The sequence below is a fragment of the Electrophorus electricus genome, chromosome 18, assembly GCF_041902795.1.
Source record: "Electrophorus electricus isolate QZ-2024a chromosome 18, ASM4190279v1, whole genome shotgun sequence".
NCBI lineage: Eukaryota > Metazoa > Chordata > Actinopteri > Gymnotiformes > Gymnotidae > Electrophorus > Electrophorus electricus.
The window spans coordinates 13862446-13884362 of record NC_137514.1 but is presented as its reverse complement, the minus strand read 5'-3'; the positions used below and the strand labels follow the sequence as shown (position 1 = coordinate 13884362).

General features: G+C 39.2%; 1 protein-coding gene across 1 annotated transcript; it reads left to right on the top strand.

The window, feature by feature from the left end:
- The first annotated feature begins 1466 nt into the window (after positions 1–1466).
- On the top strand, positions 1467–21911 carry LOC113574922 (uncharacterized). Its single transcript, XM_081701204.1, has 20 exons — positions 1467–1851; positions 3117–3217; positions 6628–6697; positions 7109–7239; positions 8002–8090; positions 8809–8908; positions 9064–9107; positions 9807–9884; positions 10055–10251; positions 10499–10563; positions 12368–12474; positions 12898–13003; positions 13473–13572; positions 14528–14567; positions 14681–14732; positions 15082–15196; positions 20251–20334; positions 20616–20739; positions 20845–20935; positions 21370–21911. The coding sequence occupies exons 1-20, from the start codon at positions 1530–1532 to the stop codon at positions 21442–21444; spliced, it is 2091 nt and encodes a 696-aa protein (XP_081557330.1). The 5' UTR covers positions 1467–1529; the 3' UTR covers positions 21445–21911.
- Positions 21912–21917: the final 6 nt, after the last annotated feature.

Here is a 21917-nt window from a genome sequence, read left to right as displayed (position 1 = left end):
CATTTCCAAAACCTTTAAGTATTTTAATAGAAATCAACAGGACCTAGGAAAATTAGGTCAAACTAGGAGGTAGATTTCTGAAAAGGAGAGTGAATTGAGGACACAATTGTTTTTTGTGAAGTTCTTCCCAAGCTGTGAGTGTCAGAGGGACTGTCATCTCATTTTGAATATATATGTAAAGTCATGTCATTGTTAGAAAATAAAGTGTAACACAGGGAATAAATATAATGGGAGAAATTAAAGGAAGCATTCCACTGTATGTAACTTTCCTCTTGCTGACAGGGAAATGTCTCATGCAGTTTAATGCTTTTTCATCTTTCTGAGACATTATCTGTTCAAACCTTGCACACAAATGGACATTCATCCCTTGCATTCAATACAAGCTAATATACTTTTTCTAATGACATATCCAGTATTGTGTAAGCTCTGTGGTTCTGATTGGTAAAGAGTGCAATTTATGGACTAATTATTATAAATTAATTAATATCAAATACAAATTTCATGGATAGATGTTTGTTTTTTATGTGTCATTATACAAAATCAGGAAAAGTGTGCATGATTGATGATAAGCCTCATGAGTAAAGGACTCCTACCCCAAATTGCAGAAAGAGTGACTTCTGAATGACTGACACTGCAAGAATTCTACCCCAAAAGGGCCAAGAGTATGACTGTAAGAATACTAACCAAAAAGTACACAAAGCATGACCTGCGACATGGCAGGGGCCGATATAGCCTGTCTAGTACTGACACCAATGGGCCAAGGTGTGAAATACACATTTTTGTGTCAGGCTACCTATGCTATAACATCAACCTCTAACCCTAACACACGCACGCACGTACACACACACACACACACACACACACACACACACACACACACACACACACACACTCTCTCTCTCTCTCTCTCTCTCTCTCTCTCTCTCTCTCTCTCTCTCTCTCTCTCTCTCTCTCACTATTTAGTCCAGTCCATGTGTTTGCTTGTGCATAAGTACTTATACAAGTATAAGTAGGGTATCTGTAAACTGCTATTTGGAACCACCTTGATGCAGAATGTTGTTTTTTTATATCATGCCTCAAATAATTCAGGGCATAATAAAAGCCAGAGAAGAAGGAACAAAGTACTAATTTTTCCTCTGAAGCATTAATTAAAATTACGTGGTTTGTTTCAGGAAACTAGAATGTTCCGTTATTAAGCAAATTGTTTTGTGTCCGATCTGTGATTTATTTAATTTTTATGAAGTACAAAAAAAAGCTGGGTGAACATGTAAGTGTGGTGCTCCCATAATTTTTTTTAAAGAAGGTTTACCTACAGAAGACTATCAAATCCTTTTCAGCAATAAAATAATACATTTATGTCACTGGGATTAGTGCTGTCACCAAAGTTGTACATATCATGTTTTCCCGCGTCCATAAAAAGGTAGGAACACAATCGCCGTGATTTGTCCTACACGGATTGTGTTTAATGTAGTACGCAGTGTGTTACTTTGACCTAGGCTTTTGGAGTTTGTCAGCAAAAGGTGCAGTTTATGTTATATATATATATATATATATACCGTTATAGAAAAAGCATATCGCATTCCAAAAATATGTGTTTATTAACCTTGGCAAACTTTGCGCGTACTACCATAGCATGCACTTTGCAGCGGCGGACATTACGGACTTATTCGAAAACTACCCTTGTGTTCGAAAATAACTTTGGCCGTACACTGAACTTTCTTACCAAGTTTAAAAACGTCAAACATCAGAGACAGCTCTGTTTCATTCACTGTATGAGGCTTTACTCGACAGAAAGAAAAACTGTACGAATAGGGTGTGCATCAGGTTTTTGGGGTGACACTGCGACATCAGGTAACAAACTAAACCCATGCAGTCACATCACGGTTTTTATTATTATTTTTTAAGATGATCGGATAAAGTGCGCAGTAGCAGTCTGTGTTTCAATATTATGGTTCCACCTTAAAGCGAGCAGTGAAGCTGCATTCATTTATTATTTGCAATGATGGGAATCAACATGTAGCTAATAATTATATTATACGACCCAAAATAAAGGTTTCATTTTACTGTAATTCATACTAGAAATACATTTCGAATTTCGAAATTGTATACAAAACATCTGATACAGAGTAATCTGATATGTAAGCAAAGAATGCAGTCCAAAATATTTGATTTACAACTATGAAGTCTGTCTGAAGAAATTTAGTCAACATTCCTGTTTCATTCTGGAAACTGACAAAGTTACCAATCAATTGACTGTCCTGCTCATTGGTGATATGACGCCCACTCGGAGTCTGGAGCATGTTTAAGAACATGGCACCAGGGGGTGGCAAAGAGTCATGTTTCAATAGCTTGCTCTTGCCTTAGTTCCAAAATTAGATTTATCGTCCTCTCTAACAGGAATGCTTATTTAAATACCTTGTAGATGCACTGTGAGAGAATCATAGCCATCCTCTGACATTATCCTCATGGGTCAGTTTCTGACCAAAGGACTGCTGTTGGCAGATTATCAAAAATATCTAATCACTTTAAAAGCTGCAATGATGTGGAAACAGTCCAGCATGTCTGATGCACTCTCACCACTACCATGTCAGTGCCAGGGTTTGTGCAAGGCCTATATCGAAATAAGTAATTAAATAAATTTACAAACAAAAAGCACCTATTAAAGAACAGCATACATTTCTGGTTGTTCCAGTGTTGGTGAATGCTGACTGAGAAGCTGAGTCTTACTGGAACTGTCAAGCTTGGTCAAATGCTGGGCCCAATGGCTTGAATAAAGGTGCTATGAAGTGTACATATCTGGTTACCCAGGCAGGATATATAAAATATTTGCATGGATAATTTAGCAGGCTTGTAATGTACATCATAATGACAAACCGCCAGACAAATTTAGCAGCATTGTGGGTAATGAGAGTGTCCAAAACAAGATATGCTGGTTATCAATATAACAAAACAAAAATAAACTGAGACCTTGTAACCTGTGAAGACAGTGGTGGAACATTATAGCATTGCTTTATCTAAACCTTTATTTTTTTTAAGCCACTGGGCTACTCCAGATGGGACAGTATCTTCATATTATAAAATATCTGACTCGCGTAATATTCCGTCCTGATTTTCAGTTCCCCAGCTTGTACATGGTGGTCAACTTGACTTCCTTGTCTTTGATTACCTGTCTGAAATCACCATGTCCCTGCTCACAGCAGCCAAAGCCAAGATGCCTGTAAGTGTTTTCACTCTCTCTTTTTATTTATTTATTTTTAATTTAATTACATTCTTTTTATTAACTTGCATGACCTGGTAAATATGAATGTCTCATGCATATGGCATTTGTGTTCCACAATATTCATCTTTGACTGGAAATGACATCTGGCATTGGAATGTGTTGATGGTTTGTTGCTTACTGCTGCAGACCTTTTTTACCAGCAGATATCCTGCCAGGATCTGTGCTCTGACTCTAGGATGTGGTGACCATAAGTGCTTTAGTTTTGGGCTGATGTGTGACCTCCATGGCTATCTTCTGTTAGATATGTGTAGTCAGTCCATCTGGCCCTCTGTCTTTGCAATTTTCAGGCATTTTTGTGTGTTGTGGACTTTTTTATGCCGACCCCAGGGATGGCACAAGATCTGTGTCATATACAGTTCAGCATATATACAGGGCAACCTGGTTTCCACAACCGTGTTTTATAAGATCGTCTGTGGTGATGACAACAGAGTTGGATTTGTTAATTGGTTGAGGCCTTCATTAACAATTTTTCACTGAAACCTGTTTCCTTCAAAATTTCACAACTGTTTCATTAAAAAAATAAATGTACTCACTGCAGTCACTGACCCAATATGACTCTCTTTCAAATATATGTTGGCTGTAAATAACTTATTTTTTTGAAATTATAGCACGTTTGTAACAGAAGCTGTAACAGAATGGTCTTCTTAATAACTATTAAAAACATTCATTTCTTTTAAAAATGGTTCACTTGTACATATGTTGGTAGAGATGAGTGTCACTCAAGTGTACCTCCTCCAACAAAATCAGCCTTGCGCTCAGTGCGGGACTTCAGACTTCGTGCGTGGATGTCAGGAAAGTCGTCCTCCACCTCGCCATGCAAAAATGCCCCTAGGTCATCCCCAAAAACACCAGGCTGCGGGGTGACCAGGACTGTCTTAGAGGTGAAGCTTTTGCTTCCACTACTCATAATGGTTTTGGCGGAAGAGGAGGAGGAAGATGAGAATTTACGATCCTGGCTAGTAGTGCCTAAGCCTTGAAAGAATTCTCCACCCAACCCACCCAGGTCTGCATCACCGCGGGTCAATGTGGTGATGGACCTTGAGTCTCCACCAATGACTCTCACAGTAAAGTCATCACGAGAGAGATCTTTACCCTCCTTGGCTGCAGTCAGAATGTCTTTGTCAGTAATGTCCAAGTCCTTGATGGCTTCACACTCAGGCCCAGTGCCACCAACTACTTCATACTTTTCCTGGATGCCGTCCTTGGTTTCTGTCACCACCTTCCGCAGCGTCTTGGTGCAGGTCACAGTCGTGGTGGTTACTTTTGAGGAAGAGGAGGATGTGCTCATACCTGTCGTGCCCTTGCTGACAGTGGCAGCCGAACCCGTTGAGGATCACACAGACTCCAGAGAGAGCTGCAACTGGCCCACGTCAGGGAAGATTGCCTGCTTTTGCTCTGCCCGTTCCCCCCCAGATTTGTAGATGGAGGGCAAGATCAAGTCCTTCAAGGGCTTACTCTTCATGACTTTCAGAGTGCTGACGGTCTCCACACTCTGCGTGCGAATGGAGTCCAGGCGGTCCATCTGTTTGTCCAGGGCCACGTAGCTCTCCTTATCTACAGAGAACTCAGCGTACCTGGCACAAGATCCCTTGCAGCTGCGCAGCTTGATGTCAATGTCAACCTGTAGCAGGAGTGAAGTGGTTCGTGAGTGTAAAGATTTTGGCCTTGGTGGAACAGGCTCCCCTGCTTCAGCCAAAGCATTACAGCATTTGGAAATCTAGGTTTCAATTTCAAAGGAAACTTTGAGTAGATGGTGGTAAAAAATAATTTGGCTAAATGATCAAAGCCTCAATTAATGGTGTAGGGACCCTGGTACTCAACAAGAACCACACTGTACATTAAAATCTAATCAATCACCGATGAACTTTGCTCTTTAAGAGTGAGGATAACCTAAACTAAGTACATGGATACATATTAGGAAAAGAACTAAAAGAAATTCTGATATTCTATTCTGCTCTGTTTGTGGATTTTACTAATGTGGAAACTTTGCCTTCATTTGTCTCACCTCTAGGCGCTGCATGGTAATGACCTGGTCTTTGACATGAGCCTTCAGGGCTTCTAGCATCTTGGTGATGACAACAGAGTTGGATTTGTTAATTGGTTGAGCTATTTCTTAGCCCCCAGTGGCCTGCCAAACATAGCTCTCCACATCTGAAGTCCCTGTTCAAAGCACCTGTAGTCTCCCTTTAAGAGAAGTCCTCCCTTTTCAACTTAAAGGCTATGTGTGGTCAAGGCCACCATTTGGTAGTTACAACCATTATGAGCAATAGGATCACTTCATATCCCAGTAAAGTGAAATTAAACTCTGTGTTTTGGCCTGTGTTTGGACTCAAACATCTCTAAAGCTGCTTCGTGACAGTAGCTATTGTAAAACATGCTATCTAAATAAATTTGACTTTGACGTTTCCCCTAAACAATGTAGTAGCCGTGTCATAAGGAAGTTTTCTTTTTAGAAGGTATCCCACCCTGAGTGAGATTTGTTGGTTGTATTGCACTCACTGTTTACATTGCTCTATGAGCTCTGTCTAAAAGTCCAATGTATATGAGCCCCCTAAAATCCTGTTGTTTTCATTTATTTATTTATTTATTTATTTAACTCTTCTGATAATGGTGGTAGGAAATTGATTTTGTTACACTGAGTTCTTCAGTACTGGCAATTTTTAACATCATGCTGAAGAAAATGTTTATGTAAACAAGTAAATAGTGTTGATATAACTATATGCTCAGTAAAAAGCCTTTTGGGGTTGGATGACTAAAACCTGAGTTTGTTTGTTATAAGCAATGACCGAATTGGAAGGAAAAGTCATTAAATATGAACCTGGTACAAGCATGTTTAAAGAAATATTCCTCAGCAAGGTTTCTAAGAGAATAATGGTACTTTATGTACATATGTACTCTATCACAACATGGAGCAAATTCCATCAAAACATTATATTTTGAATTGGGAGGTCCTACCCCTATTCTATGAATATATTTTTAATTTTACATTTTAATCAGCAGTTTTGGTACAATTAAAATAGTTTTCTTAAGTGGATGGTTTTGCCCTTGTCAGATTAAATTATGTGGAGATTTTTTGTGGAGAAGACTCCTCACTGCAGAACAAGATGTGTGATAGAACCACATAAAGATTTCAGAGAATACTTTCTGCCTGCATCTTGCATAATTTAAGCATTGGCGAGTGCATACTGAAAGTGCAGTGCTTTGCAGCTGATACTCTATTTAGTTGCAAAGCACCTCATCGACCTGCTTTGTAACTAATTAACTCACACATAATACGCCACTATTAGCACAGAAATAGCTTTGGTGTGTCGCATCAATGATGCTGTGACCATGTTAATCTCTTCCAGAATATGGGATATGCTCCTGACTTTGTTCTTGCAGCCATTTCTCCATTCATCAAGGACATAAGTCAAAAAGGTACAGCATTCAGGAAATGACCTGATTTACTGTAGTTAAAAAGCTCAAATAACTGCATTTTACATGCTACACATGAACATCATTAAATGTGTTATCAGACAGTGTGCATCATCTTAGTCTTGAGTCACAGATTGTGTGAAACACTGATGGCTGACAAAAGTAGTTGATGTCATGAAGATATAAGTGTAAACAATGTAAATCACACATTGCCTATTTTGACTTTGTTGGGGTTGGGTGCACCACACAAGACAAATGAAGAACATGTGTTTTGGGTAGTTTTGTCAGTACTTTTCCACATAACAGGTTTGACCTACGTCAGGTTTAGAGCAGAACGGTCATCAAATTGTTTGAGGTCATATATTATGGGAAAATAAGAATTATCCCACAGTGATACTCTTGTGTTTCTTGCAGGTATTCGTGTGGTCAGCAACGCTGGCGGGACAAATCCCCTTGCATGTGCTGCCGCTATACAGGAAGTGGTGCAAAATGTTGGTCTCCGCCTAAAGGTTGCTGTGGTAACCGGGGATGACTTAATGCCACAGGCAAGAAGAATGCACTGGTCCTTCACTTACAGTGCTGTGAAAAACGGAACCTCTGTCTGATTCTCTCCACTTTGCAAATATTTCACACTGAATGTTACCAAGACCCTGAAATAAAGCTAGCACTTGAACTAGTGCAGCTAAGTTGTCTTAATTGGCTTAACCTGGACAGGTCCAGTGCAAAGCCTCCCTAAATCAAATTGCTTGCACCTTTACTTTGTGCTTCATTCAGAATAATTCAAAAAGCAGACCCTAAGTCTTCCTGTAATCAGTTTAAGGATAGTATTCTGACTTTTTTGTACACCTTTCACTTCGTGCACCCACACCTCTGCGCACTTTGTAGGCTGTTCCTTAAATTAACACGAAAACAGAAACCAGACCTACAATGAGAACGCAGGGGGATAATGAAAAAAGAGATTGAATACAGAAACAGAAATCTTGCTGTCCTAACAATGAGACATTGTGTGTTTAGTAATATTGCACATCAAATTGCAACCTCTCTCTGCAGCATCCCAGACAGAGAAACAGACTGAATTCAGTGTGAAAGATTTGTAAAAGTGTAAAATCAGCCTTGGAATACTGGAATGGGAGTTACTTCTTCATAGCTCTGATTGAATGAGATCTGATGAGATGTAAGTGCTTGGTCATTTGGTTTGAAGATCATATGGCAAAGCTATAGTTGCTATTGCAGTTCTGTAGTTAATATACTGCCAGGGTAGGGGGTAAAACACTTTTTAAAATTGTTTTTGTTTTTGTTTTATTTAGAAAGATTCACTTAGTATGCTGAGGTTGACTGATTCAGAAGAGCAGAAACCTCTTCCTAAAACTGTACACAGTATTAATGCATACCTGGGGTAAGAGGTCCATGAGAATGTAAATATGATTCATATTTACAGAGTGCCTTTTTAGACACTGCCTTTATGCAAGCACCCTCCTCCTTCCCTCAATCACCTCCTCCTTCCCCTAAAACATGTTGCACTCTGGAATGCCATTCCCTCACCTCTTTGCAATTCTCATCTCTTTGAGAAAACTTCTCCTTCAAGACTACCATCACACACACGCCTTCTGTGCTACAGATAATTTCTTTTATTGTTCTATTCATCTGTGTTCTGACTGAGAGATGTTGCTGTGGTGTGTGCTTATTGTAAAATATCAAATGATTATTGTTGTACTGTTTGTTTAATTTTTTTCTGCTTCATCAGTTTCACTTGTACAACAGGCCATTTAAACCTCCAGAGAAAATTTATAAACCAAGGCTGTATACATATTAAACACTATATGTCACATTCTGTTAAAAATATAACCTTGAGCAAAGGCTCACCACTTGGTAGCATGTGCTTCACAAAGAAATGGATCAGGTCTTTTGTATTTATTGGTTTATTCATTTTAATTGGTTGACTGGACAAATCAGAACCCTTTTTCGTTTTAACACAAAAGCCAAAAACTGACCATCCCTGGTATACAGTAGAACATAATTATCTTACCAGAACAGTCTCCAGCTTTCTAATGCATGTTCTTTTAGAAGTGAACGAGGTATGAATTTCTGATCTTTTACCCTCTTGTCTTCTGTAGTGCTCTCCCTATAAAGCGGTGCCTGGACCTCGGGGCTGACATTGTAGTGACGGGACGCTGTGTTGACAGTGCAGTGGTGCTTGGTCCGTTGATGCACTCAGTACGGTTTGTGTACCAGACTGAAATGTTTACTACCTCTATATCTTTAACTATAGTACACTGCAGTTACTCCCTGGAGTCTTCACATATATCTCATATATTACATTAAACTTTAGCAGTGGTGGTGTATTCAGTGTGGTTGTGTATTTTGTACAGTTTGGCTGGGAGCAGGAAAACTATGATTTCATGGCTGCTGGAAGGTAATATAACAATTTCTTTCTTTTTTTGTTTTTAAATGACACAAGGATCAAATAGCACTCAAAAAGAAGTGTTATAAGAGTAAAGGAACAGTGTGGAATTTATTTTGTAAATTTAAGTATTTATTTGGATGAGTGTGTCTATACTGAAAAAGTTACTACGATGTTCTCACAAAGCTTCAAAGGAAGTAAATGTGTATTTGATATACAAGGGTGGGAAAATATGCTAATATATACCATGAATAGGTTTACATACCTACAAGAGTTTTGGAGGTTAAGTAACACTTTACAGAAAACAACTCAATATACTGTGATAGTGTGAATCCCTTCAGCAGTATTGCAATAAAATACAACAAATAAACCTTCTTAACTGTGCTAGAAATTTTTTTTTCCCCACCTGGGATGTTCCTTTTCTTTTGAACAATTAAAATTTAAGTTGAATTCTGAGTGTTGATAAGATGAAAACTTTGTATCTCAGAATAGCACTCATGTCAACTAGCTTGCGTTATATTCTTTAGAAGAAATCAGACATTTGATAATTTAAGAATTTCACTTTAACCATTTTTAAATTAAAAAAGGTGTGTGTGTGTGTATATGTATGTATGTATGTATGTATATGTATGTGTGTATATATATATATATATATATATATATAAACTGCACAAATTGTTGACAAGTATCCCACTTATCTCTTTTGTCCAGTCTTGCAGGTCACCTGATAGAATGTGGTGCCCAGGTCACTGGTGGGATCTTTACAGATTGGCACAAAGTTCCTGACTGGTAAAAGGGCAATTGTTCACACCTTCCTTGACTGTTACAGAGACCATGGTACCAGGACTGTCACTTTGTCCTAAAACCCATGATTTATTTCTTTTTTAACAGGCATGATGCCCTTTTTATACTTTTAAATATTATGAGTAATTTATTTCTTTTCATGGTTTCGACTATAGGGATAACATAGGGTTTCCAGTGGTTGAATGCTCTGCTGATGGGTCGTTTACACTGTCCAAACCTCCCAAAACTGGTGGACTTGTCTCATTTGGTACAGTAGCAGAACAGTTGGTATATGAAATTGGTGACCCGCAACGTTACCTCCTGCCTGATGTATCATGTGACTTCTCGGAGGTCACCATCACTGAGATACCAGGTGAGGAGAGTGGCTCAGCCTCTAGAGGAACACACTAAATAAACATAGAGGTACTCGCAAACCGATATAAGAAAAAAAACGTTCTTAAATCTCGTCAGATCATTTAATTGATTAGTAATTATTTAATTGATGCTTCATTAAAAAAAAAAACAGACTTCTAAGTAGCTATAATTGACTGTTATTGTTTGTGCAGACGTAATAAATATGCTGCAAGTGGGTTAATCTTACTTTACCACTTAAATTGAAGGAGTAGTTGGAGGTGCTGTCAGAGTAGGTGGAGCAAAGGGATCACCCCCATCAGGTGACTACAAGGTAATGACTTCATTACTTCAGCAATGTCATTTGAAATGAAATGAGAGAGAATTCATTTCCAGTAGACCGAGGAATATTTTTAAGGCTTGTTTTTGATTTTCTCACTGTTCCAATTGGTCACCGGCCACTGTTATTGTGTGCCCTACTGCATGATGAGAACAACCAGGCCTATATCTGAAACATGGCCCTGTTTCACTGTACATATCCTTCAGTCACTATATAGTCTTTAATTGTACACCTACAAATACAGCTCAAGTAAGCTGTTTCTAATAGTTATTTTTTAATAAACTTGTATTCCTTTGAGCAACTATCATGTGGGGTATTAAAGGGGAGGTTTTATAGTCCATCGGACTATAGGTGGTATTGCTGGGAAAGTGGCTGTGGTTGTTCAAATAGATGTTTTAGTTGTTTGTTTGAAATGGATATCTTGTTTTTTTTAGTTATTATCTGTATTAGTTAACTATCCAGCAAGTTCAGTTAAACTGGATTCAAGATCATGCTTCATATGTCTGATTTTTCAGTGATTTTACCACTTTTCACACTTTTTCACTTACCACAGCTGATCACTAATAATCTTGGCATATGTGTTGTATGAAATATAAAAACAGACCCAGTTTGAGGGAATTTGCTAAGTCATGTTCATTAAACAACAGATTTATTGGGAACATCACTGTACTAGACGTGTCCTTGTGGTCCAGTTCAGTAATCTGATGCTGATCACTCGTGAATGGCTTGGAGGGTGGCTCACAGGCCAAAAGATGAGCTAGAGCAGCAGTTCCCAACATTTTTCAATTCAAGGCCCACTTAATCCACCACAAAACATTCTGTGGACCGCATTAAATTGTAATCAATCAGCTACATCCCAAACAAATACGGCACAACAGTCAATGTAGCCTGTCAAATTTTGATTGCATAATCAAACAAAATGTACATTAAACATATACAGAATTTTTTCTGACTCAATATTTTAACCTTTTATCCCTGATGGGTAAAACTCATACAAGACAATAGAGATGTTTCACTGAGGCACGCTAATTTAACGTAACTATCTTGCTAATCCACCAGATAGCTTTGTCGCTCATGTGATTGTTCAGGCATTGTACAATCAATGAGCTTGATAAAATGTTTTATTTTTTAAAATAATTTACTTGATATCTGTCTCATCTGATATTACTTTAGATGGAAGCTCAATTAGATGGAATATCTATGTATATTACATTTTTACCTTGCAAAATATTAAAAAAAAAAAAAAAAAACTTTGGCCAGTGGCCCCCTAGCAGTACCACCGCAGTCCACTGGGAGGCCACAGACCACAGGTTGAAAACCACAATGTAGTTTTGTACAAGAATACCATGCAGCTACAAAAGAGGTGTACCTATCTTTGTTATATTGTCATGTAAAGACATAATCTGTATAAAGGGGCACAGACCTTACACAGTAAGAGAGACTCCATTATAAGAAGGTTATACAAAGTATTTGAGTAAATCTTTAGTCTCAGAATTAGGCATTTGATTTTGTTGTAGAAATGCCATAGAATTCAGGAACAGTGTGACTGAAATTAAAGAGACTACATCTCTGCAGTTTGGCATCATTCACATACAAAGACATTGGCAGTGAATAATGAGTAAGCAGTGGTTCGCAGTGATTACCTCACTCACCTCAGAAAACGCTCATGAATCATTTCTCAGTACTTTTTATTTGAGATTGGTGGCTAAATTGTCTGTCACAATCTGTCTCTCAGGATTAGTTTATACCTCCAAACAGTAATTCCACTGTCTTTATTCTGAATGATTATCTCCTCAAGGTGTGTGCCACATATATGGATGGCTTCAGGGCAACAGCAGTCTGTCCTGTGGGTGGCCCAAGAGCTGTGGAAAAGGCCAGAAGGACAGCAGAAGGCATTATCAAAAGGTTTTGTTGTAGAATCTTTGCTGTAGCATTTATCTGAGACAAATACAAGTGTTATATTAGACCTTTGAACCAACCAAGCTAATATATTTATCTTGGCGTAAAAAAAAGCATTGCCTATACTCTTCACAAAAAGGTAATTCCATCACAAAATGATTTTAAGATCCTTTGAAGCAGTGATAAGCATACTATTATGTGAGATTTGTCTTAATAAGTATATGTTCATATACCTACCATTAGTATATCTGGACTCTTACATGGTCATATAAACTTCATTCTAACGGGAAACTGGAACTGTAGTGTTGTGACAATCCCACACCACCAAACAAGTGAGAGTGGCTGATAGATAAATCACAAAAAATGCTTCATCACTCCTGCACAGTTGCACGAAATGAAGCTAATGTATAGAATTTTTCAATTGTTTAGGACAAGGCGTGTCTTCAAGCAGCTGGGACTAGAGGATTACAGTGATGTCAACATCCAGGTTCTGGGTGCTGAGGACACATATGGACCACATGCAGTGAACACTGAGGTTATCTCTAACCCTAATGAAATTCTGTTTTACAGCAGAGGCTAAATACTCAATGGTGTTGCTATAAACTTGCTGCATGACTTCTGAGGTACTAATGAAATGGATCACACAAAAATATCAGAACCTCAATTTTCAGATGGATATTCTGAATCTGTTCTCTACATCTTATTTAGCCAGGTTTTCACATATCAGAGCAGGATTTTTCTGTACCCTTTTCATTTTTATAAGAAACACAAAATTACATTGTTATTTTGTCAGATATCACAAGTAGAACACCAAGTGCTCAAACAACTCCCTATTTATAGATTTAGCAGGCATTTGCTTCAAAGTAGGGAGCAGAAAGAATGTTCACAATATCATTTGTAAAGATCATTTCCAAAGTATTCATTTAAACTGGTGCCATTCATTTTGCCAAACTGGAACTAGGTGTTTGGTCTTAAAGAATGTTGCTCATAAATGTCCACTGAAGGGTCTCCGGGAAGCTGTACTTTGGTTAGCTGTCCATCACAAGCAGAAGAAAGCTCTGGAATTTTTCTCTAGTGAAGTGGCTCCTGCAGGAACTGGCATGGGTAGGTAACAGCATTTATCTTTACCTTTTTCATTTTATAGGTTTAAAAGTAAAAACATTCATGTTTCTAGTTTAATTACTACATATAAAGACAAAACATTTAATTGCCCAAGTATTCACCTCCTAAATACTTGGTAAGACCACCTTTGGCAGCAAGTATTATTTCTTTGCAATGTCAAACTTGGAATTTTTGTCCATTGTTCTTGGCAAAATTGATCAAGTTCAATTAAGATGGATGGAGACTGTTTGCATACAATGATTTTTAAGCAATGTTAGGTTTGCACCAAACACCAGGCCTCATGCATAAACCACTAACAGACTGGTCTCTAAATTGCTAAGAGACATGTAAAACTACTGTTACCACTTTACTTGGATTTAGAATATTTGTTGATCTGACCAAATTACAAGAAATGTAACAATAATATGAAAAATGTTCTGACATGAGTATGAGAGGCCATTTAAGCCATTGTTAAAACTTATCTCGCACACTCACTATCAAACCTCTTGCATACACCATCATACTCTCTCTCTCTCACACACACACACACACACACTCTCAGTCTTAGGCATTCTTGACAGTGAATGAAAGAAAGTCTGATGGTGAATGACAGTGGTGATTGTGAAGGAGAGAGTTTGATGACCTTGTCTGCGAGCTACTTGGGACATTTCTTGGTCTGCATGTGTTTTCTGAAATGTACTGAGTAACCTGGGAAGCTCCTAGACACTGATAAAAAATTACAGAACACCTCAGTTGCCCACTGGTAAGCTCAAGCCCAGTAATTATGGTACTTGGAGAAAAGAGCCGGTTACTTAAGAGGTAATTTCGGTGTGTGAAAAGAAAGACTGAAATCTTATGCAATCTGTTCTCTGGGTTGTTTTTATGTAAATTTTGGGAAATTGTATGCAGAGACTGCCTGGTCTTATTAAAGATTTAATTGTTGGTCTTAAACTCACAGCTCCTGGACTCCAAGGCATTGTTGGAGGTCGACCTAGAGTGTGAGTGTTCTTAGTTTTATACGTACTATATGTGTAAAACACAAATGGAGGCACATCTACAGATATAATTGCTGCAGTCTTTTGAACACTTTTTCTGTCTCCTCTTTATTCAGATCACCAGTACTGAAGCCATTTTTCTTCTTGCATCCTAAAGAAGACGTAGAGGTACAGCTGATATATTCATGTTCTGTGTAAAACTGATTGTTGCACCATTTGAAATCAGATGTTACTGAACAAGCATTAGTGTTACTCTCCATGTTTGGTGTTTATTATAACAAATGTGTTCAGGATTAGAATGGCCCTTGTCAATCCTGATTATGGACATCATTGCAGAGTTTAGTACCAATCTTACTATAGCACCCTGAACTAACTGTGAGTGTTCAGAACATCTGAAAATTAAAGCAAGATGTGTTAGATTTGGCTTGAAACTAAATTCTGTATGGCAGTAAATCTTGGGAACTTTGCATTAGAAGCATCAGTAAATTAATGAAAATATATGCATAAATAATTTCAGGTGAGCATCCATCTCAATGGACAGTTAGTGGAAACATACAGGGATGTTGAGTCCTCATTGAGTGAAGGACATGCCCCACCTCGCGTCCTGGAACAACCCATTTACGTGCCCACAGGTTTGTTTTCTACTTTTTTAGACTGATGGTTACTTCCAACTTGAAGGGTAGTCAAAGTCAAATGTCTAAAAATTGTGTTTAGTTTTTTTTTTATACAATTGGAATAGTATTGTTCCTTCTTAGAATTTTTTAAATTAGGTTTTCCCATTATACTAGACACAAGGCACTATGTTAAAAGCAATGGTAGAATATTCCTAAAATCATTTCACATATAGCAATTAATAAACAGTGACACATTCATTTAAAATGTCTTGAATCTGGAAACGTTTCTTTTAAATACAAATGCACTTTTGTGCAGTAAACATTTCATAATGTTTCACCACTGTTTTCAGTTCACACTGAACTCCTACTACCTTTTAAACCATGACAAATCCATGTGCAACACAGACTCCTTTCATGATTAAAACCAAGGCCTTCATGATGAACAGGGGGTGGGAGTGCTTTGTAAGCAGGCAGGATAAATAGACAGTAGGTTTAAATCAGGCCTTCCATCTCAACCAGGATTAGGATTCCCCCCCTTCAGCTGCATAAAGAAGGTTATATAAAGGAGCAGGATCCACAGTTCTACAGTACTTGTGTTCCCAGGGGGCTTTGTGCATAGGCTGCTGAAAAGCACAAGCACTTTTCAGTCATCTGGCAGGACTGACCACACTTGCTTTTATCCTTCAGCCATTTCGTGGTTGTGAGATTAACAAGTTTCAACACTTTCCAAGTACTCAGGACCATTGTTTTTATTAGAGGCTGACAACATGGGCAAGGATGCAACAAAGCACACCTTCTCACACTTGCATGCAATTTTGAAATGAAAATAACTCCAGTTTTGGTATTCACAGTTTTAAAATGTATTTATTCACCTATTTGATTTTTTTTATGGAAACCAAACTCCCTGAGAAATGTCATATGATTTTAGAAGGAAAAATTGCTCTAAACAGTTTTTTTTCCCCTCACAGAAATTAGTCATCTACTTATTTACTTAAACAGGCGCACACAAGTTCATGTAACACTGAGTCATAATCATTCAAGTCCTAGTAGACAGTGAGTTGTTTGTGAGTGCTCTGTTAGCAGCTCCTATTACCCAAGCCTACAAGAATTCATTTGAGGAGGGGAAACAGTCTGAACTACAGCAAACGAATAAGGTGGCACGATCTGAGCAAAATCTTTATGCTGGCATTCACATTCAGGTTCTTCGGGGAGCAGTAGTAGCTCAGTGGTTAAGGTATTTGACTTGTAATTGGAATGGTGGCAAGTTCAAGCCCCACCACTGCCAAGGACAAATGATTTCTCCACTAATATCAGTAATTTGATCATCTGAAATACAATGTATAATTCTTAGCCCATGTTATTGACATGATAGACGTGCAGGCTTCTATTATATAACCTTAGGAGAATGTAGACATTAATTTCCAGAGAGGCTGCTTATTTGCTTGTCCAGGACTGGACCTCTATAACTCACTATTAGCAGTCCTTCCTGCACATGCCACTAGCCCCTTGCAACTGATCCAGAATGCAGCTGACTCTTATTCAATATTCTTAAGTTAACAACACTCCATTGTTTTGTCCTGTCCACTGGCTTTGTGTTGTCACCCACATCAGATTTAAAACTCTTGAAGCTTGTTTACTCTACCATCCAAATGTCGCAACAGCAATCAAGATTTATCAGTTAGAATGTTTTGTTCTGCAAAACCTTTAAAGTACCCCCAAGTAAGGCAAGTTACCCCTACTTAATCAAGTTCAAAGTTCAAAGAGGTTTTATTGCCATTTCAGCTATATACAAGTACACAACAAAAACGAGACAATGTTCCTCCAGGACCATGGTGCAACACAAAACAACAGTGCAACAGACAACATGCTACACAAGTGCAAACAGTCCAATATAGTGCAAAAATGTCATTAAATAAACAATAATAAATACAGGACAAATACAAAATGAGTAGACGGTGCAATTATTTAGTCCAGTACACAGTACTGGGCATATGTAAAGTGAGTTGTGCATAGGAGTCAGTGACATTCTACACTGAACATAGCAGTCACCAGTAGCAGCCAGAACAGTTCAGAGTATAGTGCTGGTTTAGTACAGTACTCTAGCAGCAAGTAGGATATTGTGCAAGACTGCAACAAGAGTGTATAGTTTATTTGTGTGAGGTTTGACTTCAGCACTAGTCCGATGCAAAACGTGTGTGTGTGTGTGTGTGTGTGTGTGTGTGTGTGTGTGTGTGTGTGTGTGTGTGTATAAAAGTGCCCATTTTTGGAATCTGAATTGGAGTTAGCCAGAGTTCAGGAGTCTAATGGCTTCTGGGAAAAAGCTGTTGCACAGTCTGGAGGTGCGGGACCGGATGCTGCGGTACCTTCTTCCAGATGGCAAAAGGGTGTACAGTTCATGTGAGGGGTGTGCGGGGTCTTTCACAATGTTGGTGGCTTTCCGGATGCAGCGTGTTATGTAGATGTTCATGATGGAGGGAAGAGAGACCCCAATGATCTTCTCAGCTATTCTCACTATTGTCTGGAGGGTCTTGCGGCCAAAGGCTGTGCAGTTCCCAAACCAGGTAATGATGCAGCTGCTTAGGATGCTCTCTACAGTACCTCTATAGAAGGTAGTGAGGATGGGTGATGGGAGATGGGCTTCCCTCAGCTTCTGAAGGAAGTAAAGACGTTGCTGGGCTCTCCTGGTGATGGAACTGGTGTTCAGGGTCCAGGTGAGGTTCTCCGCTATGTGAACACCAAGGAACTTGATGTTCTTGACGATCTCCACTGAGGAGCCGTTGATGGCAAGCGGGGAGTGATCTCGCCTTGCTCTCCTGAAGTCAACAACCATTTCTTTTGTCTTGTCAACATTCAGATACAGGTTGTTGACCTTACACCAGCTCACCAGTTCTCGCACCTCCTCTCTGTATGCTGACTTGTTGTCTTTGTTGATGAGACCCACCACGGTTGTGTCATCAGTGAACTTGATGATGTGATTCGAACTGTGCATCTGTGCACAGTCATAAGTTAGCAGTGTGAACAGCAGAGGGCTGAGTACGCTGCCCTGCTCCCGATCCAGGCTGACTGAGGTCTACCAGTCAAGAAATCCTTTCCAATCAGATGCTGAGGAACAATGGTGTTGAATGCTGAACTGAAGTCTATGAACAGCATTCTTACGTAGGAGCCCTTTTTATCCAGATGTGTGAGTGCCAGATGAAGTATGGTAGAGATGGCATCATCTGTAGAGCAGTTGGAGTGGTACGCGAACTGCAGAGGGTCCAGAGAAGGGGGAAGCTGGGTCTTGATGTGTCTCATGACGAGTCTCTCGAAGCACGTCATGATGATGGATGTGAGTGCGACACGACACCGTTGAGACACAACACCGTGGGCTTCTTAGACACGGGGACGATGGTGGTGGTCTTGAAGCATGTTGGGACCACAGCGCAGCTCAGAGAGATATTGAAGATGTCTGTCAGGACATCTGCAAGCTGGTCAGCACATTCTCTGAACACACGACCCGGGATGTTGTCTGGTCCAGCAGCTTTCCGTCGGTTAACTCCATGCAGAGTACCCCTCACATCAGCCACAGTCAGGCACAGCACCTGGTCATTTTGCAGAGGGATGGACTTTTCTACAGCAACCTTGTTCTGTGCTTCAAACCGTGCATAGAAGTCATTCAGTGCATCTGGGAGGGTGGCATCACTGTCACAGGAAGGTGATGTTTTCCTGTAGTTAGTAATGGCCTGAATGCCCTCCCACATGTGCTGTGTGTCACCAGTGTCTTTGAAGTGTCCATGGATCCTCTGTGTGTGTGCACGCTTTGCTTCCCTGATTGCACGTGACAGTTTGGTTCTTGTTTTTCTGAGAGCCTCTCTGTCACCTGTTCTGAAGCCCGAGTCATGGGTCATTAGTAGCATGCGCTCCTCAGCAGTCATCCATGGCTTCTGGTTGGGGAGTTTGAAGGTGGTATTGGAGACAGTAACATCATCAATGCACTTGCTGATGTAGCCAGTCACTGATGCTGTATACTCTTCCAGGTTAAGCCTCCTTGAACGTGATCCAAGTCTTTTGCTCAAAACAGTCCTGAAGAGCAGAGATGGCTCCTGCTGGCCAGGTTCTCACCTGCTTCAGAAGCGGTTTCGAGCGTCTGATGATCGGTCTATATGCAGACGGTCTACATTACAGACATGTGATCAGAGTATCCGAGGTGGGAGCGGGGCTCTGCCTGGTACGCACCGGAGATGTTTGTAAACGAGATCCAGCGCGTTAGCTCCTCTCGTTGCAAAGTTCACATGTTGATGGAATTTAGGCAGTACTGACTTGAGATTTGCGTCGTTGAAGTCTCTGGCAACAATAAACAGTCCATCTGGATGAACGCTCTGCGGTTCACTAAACGCTCTATACAGCTCCTGGAGAACCTCTCGTGTTCGCGCTGGGTGGAATGTACAGCGCGATTATAAACACGGAGGTGAATTCCCACGGTAAATAAAAAGGTCTGCATCTGACAATAGCAAACTTCACCAGCGTTGAGCAGTACTTAATGACAAGCACAGAGTTTTTACACCAGGACTCATTGATATAAATGCATACTCCTCCGCTGCGTGTTTTGCCAGAGAGTGCATTGTCTCTATCAGCACGGATTGAGACTAATCCATCTAGATGAATGGCGGCGTCTGGAAAACTGTCGCTGAGCCACGTTTCAATAAAGACTAAAACACAGCAGTCTCTAATCATGAAGTTATTTGGGCTATTTTGTGTTTAATTTACCACAAGTAAATGCAATGGGATTTTTTACTTAATAATTTTGAAGCTATTGATGTTTAAAAAATGCATGTTGTATTCACATGTGATAATTTAACATAAACCTGAAAATGTTATTTCACACCTGTTTTCATACCTGTTTTTTAATTTCAAAGTTTGTCACATTTGACTGACTTACACATACCATCTGTCTGTAAAAATGATCATTTAATAATTAAAAAATTTGTGTTTCTCAGTTTTATCAAACACTTCCACTACATGCATTAATTTACTTAATTGCGGCGGGGGGGGTTGTTATCTTTTTGAGGAACGTTTTTGTTCTTTTTGCTCAGATCTTCCCACTGGTCCTCATCACTACAGACTTGAGGACTTGGCTTACACACGCAGTGGAGACAAAGGAGACTCAGCAAATATTGGTGAGATTTTTCTTCAGTTATTTACATATGCATTATAAACTTTATTAATCATAGACTACTATACCTTGCTCCAGCCTTGTATGCTAGATGCCACTGTATCTCAGATTTGATGCGATTCTAATCACACAACCACGTACACACACATGCGCGCACACACACAAATATTTGTAAATGGGTTCCAGTGCACTGTACATGGTTTAATGCAGTCAGAAATGGCTCAACTTGCAATTTTTAAGAGGCTTTTGAACCACTTCATTTTAAACCTGTTCTATCTGTTTCAGGGATCATTGCAAGACATCCAGTGTACTTCCCCTACCTGAAGAAGTTTATGACTGCTGAAGTGGTAGAGAAATACTTCCAGTACCTGGTTAAGAAGGATGAGCGCAAGCTGCCCTCTGTGATCCGGTAAGGGGAATCGGGAACACAGCATTTGGCAGCAATGGCTCAGAGCAATGGTGGCTGTTACACAAATGCCTTTACATTTTTTCAAGCATGTGTGACTGCTCCTAGGTACGAGTTGCCTGGTATTTGTGGTTTGAACTTCGTGCTGCGCAACTCTCTTGGAGGGGGAGGTGTGGCCTCTCTAAGGAGTGATCCTCAGGTAACACCACACATGCACACACACAACTACATGCCTAACATTATAATCAGATATACTCGCACCCATGTTAAAGCATAAACACACATTCATTCACGCCTTCTTTGGAAAGAACTGTAGAATCAAGATATTTGGGCTTCTAAGATGGTGTCCAAGACATTTTTGATAGGACTGATAGAATTTTCCATTTTTAGTGTGTCTCTTTAATATGTGAGCATTTAATTATTGAAAATAATTCACTTTATTCTGGTACTGATGGTTGCCTCCATTTTTTTCCAGTGTCCATTAAAATAAAGCTTTTTTTTTGTTGTTTTTTTGTTTAAAAATTTCTGCATACAAGTGGCGTCCTGAGGATACTGTAAATGATCCCATACTGATTTGAACTAAAGTTCAGTGCTAACGCACAACTAAGCATGTTATGTTTGTTTCCTCCTTAGGGAAAAGCCTATGGACAGATGTTACTAGACTACAGACTGACCGGCCTACCTGACCTTGCATCACTTGTTCACTGAGGAAAGGGCATGCTATGAAGAAATATAATAAGCAATAAATGTTTGCAAGCAAAAACAACTACCTTGTATAAGTGAGTCATGTAGGGTACAAGACCTTGTAGTTGGTAGTGTAAGATAAACATTATCTTAAGCCAGCCTATGTATCTTATTGTACAATTAAAATTGATTTAAATAGATACTGACTTCACCATCACTGGTAATGAGTATATTACAAAATTGCCTAAATTTAATACATTAATACACCATTAAACCTTTTTTTTCCATATTTCCTTATTTCATATTTAGATTGAATAACAAAGATGTGATATTAACCATTTTTGGTAATTATAAAAAAATTAATATTCTTGTTCTGTCTACTATGAGCATTAATACATTTCTTGTACAATCCCTGTTCTGGAGAGTAAGTACTTTAACAAGTGCCATGCTTTTCTAATAAATGATTCTCTTTGTTCTTGTGGTGGGTTAAATCGGAT

Coding starts and splice junctions, on each gene's coding strand:
- LOC113574922 (XM_081701204.1), top strand. CDS start 1,530: ATGTTATATATATATATATATATATACCGTTATAGAAAAAGCATATCG. Junction 6,698..7,108: donor CAAGGACATAAGTCAAAAAG/GTACAGCATTCA, acceptor TGTTTCTTGCAG/GTATTCGTGTGGTCAGCAAC. Junction 20,936..21,369: donor CTCTAAGGAGTGATCCTCAG/GTAACACCACAC, acceptor TTTCCTCCTTAG/GGAAAAGCCTATGGACAGAT.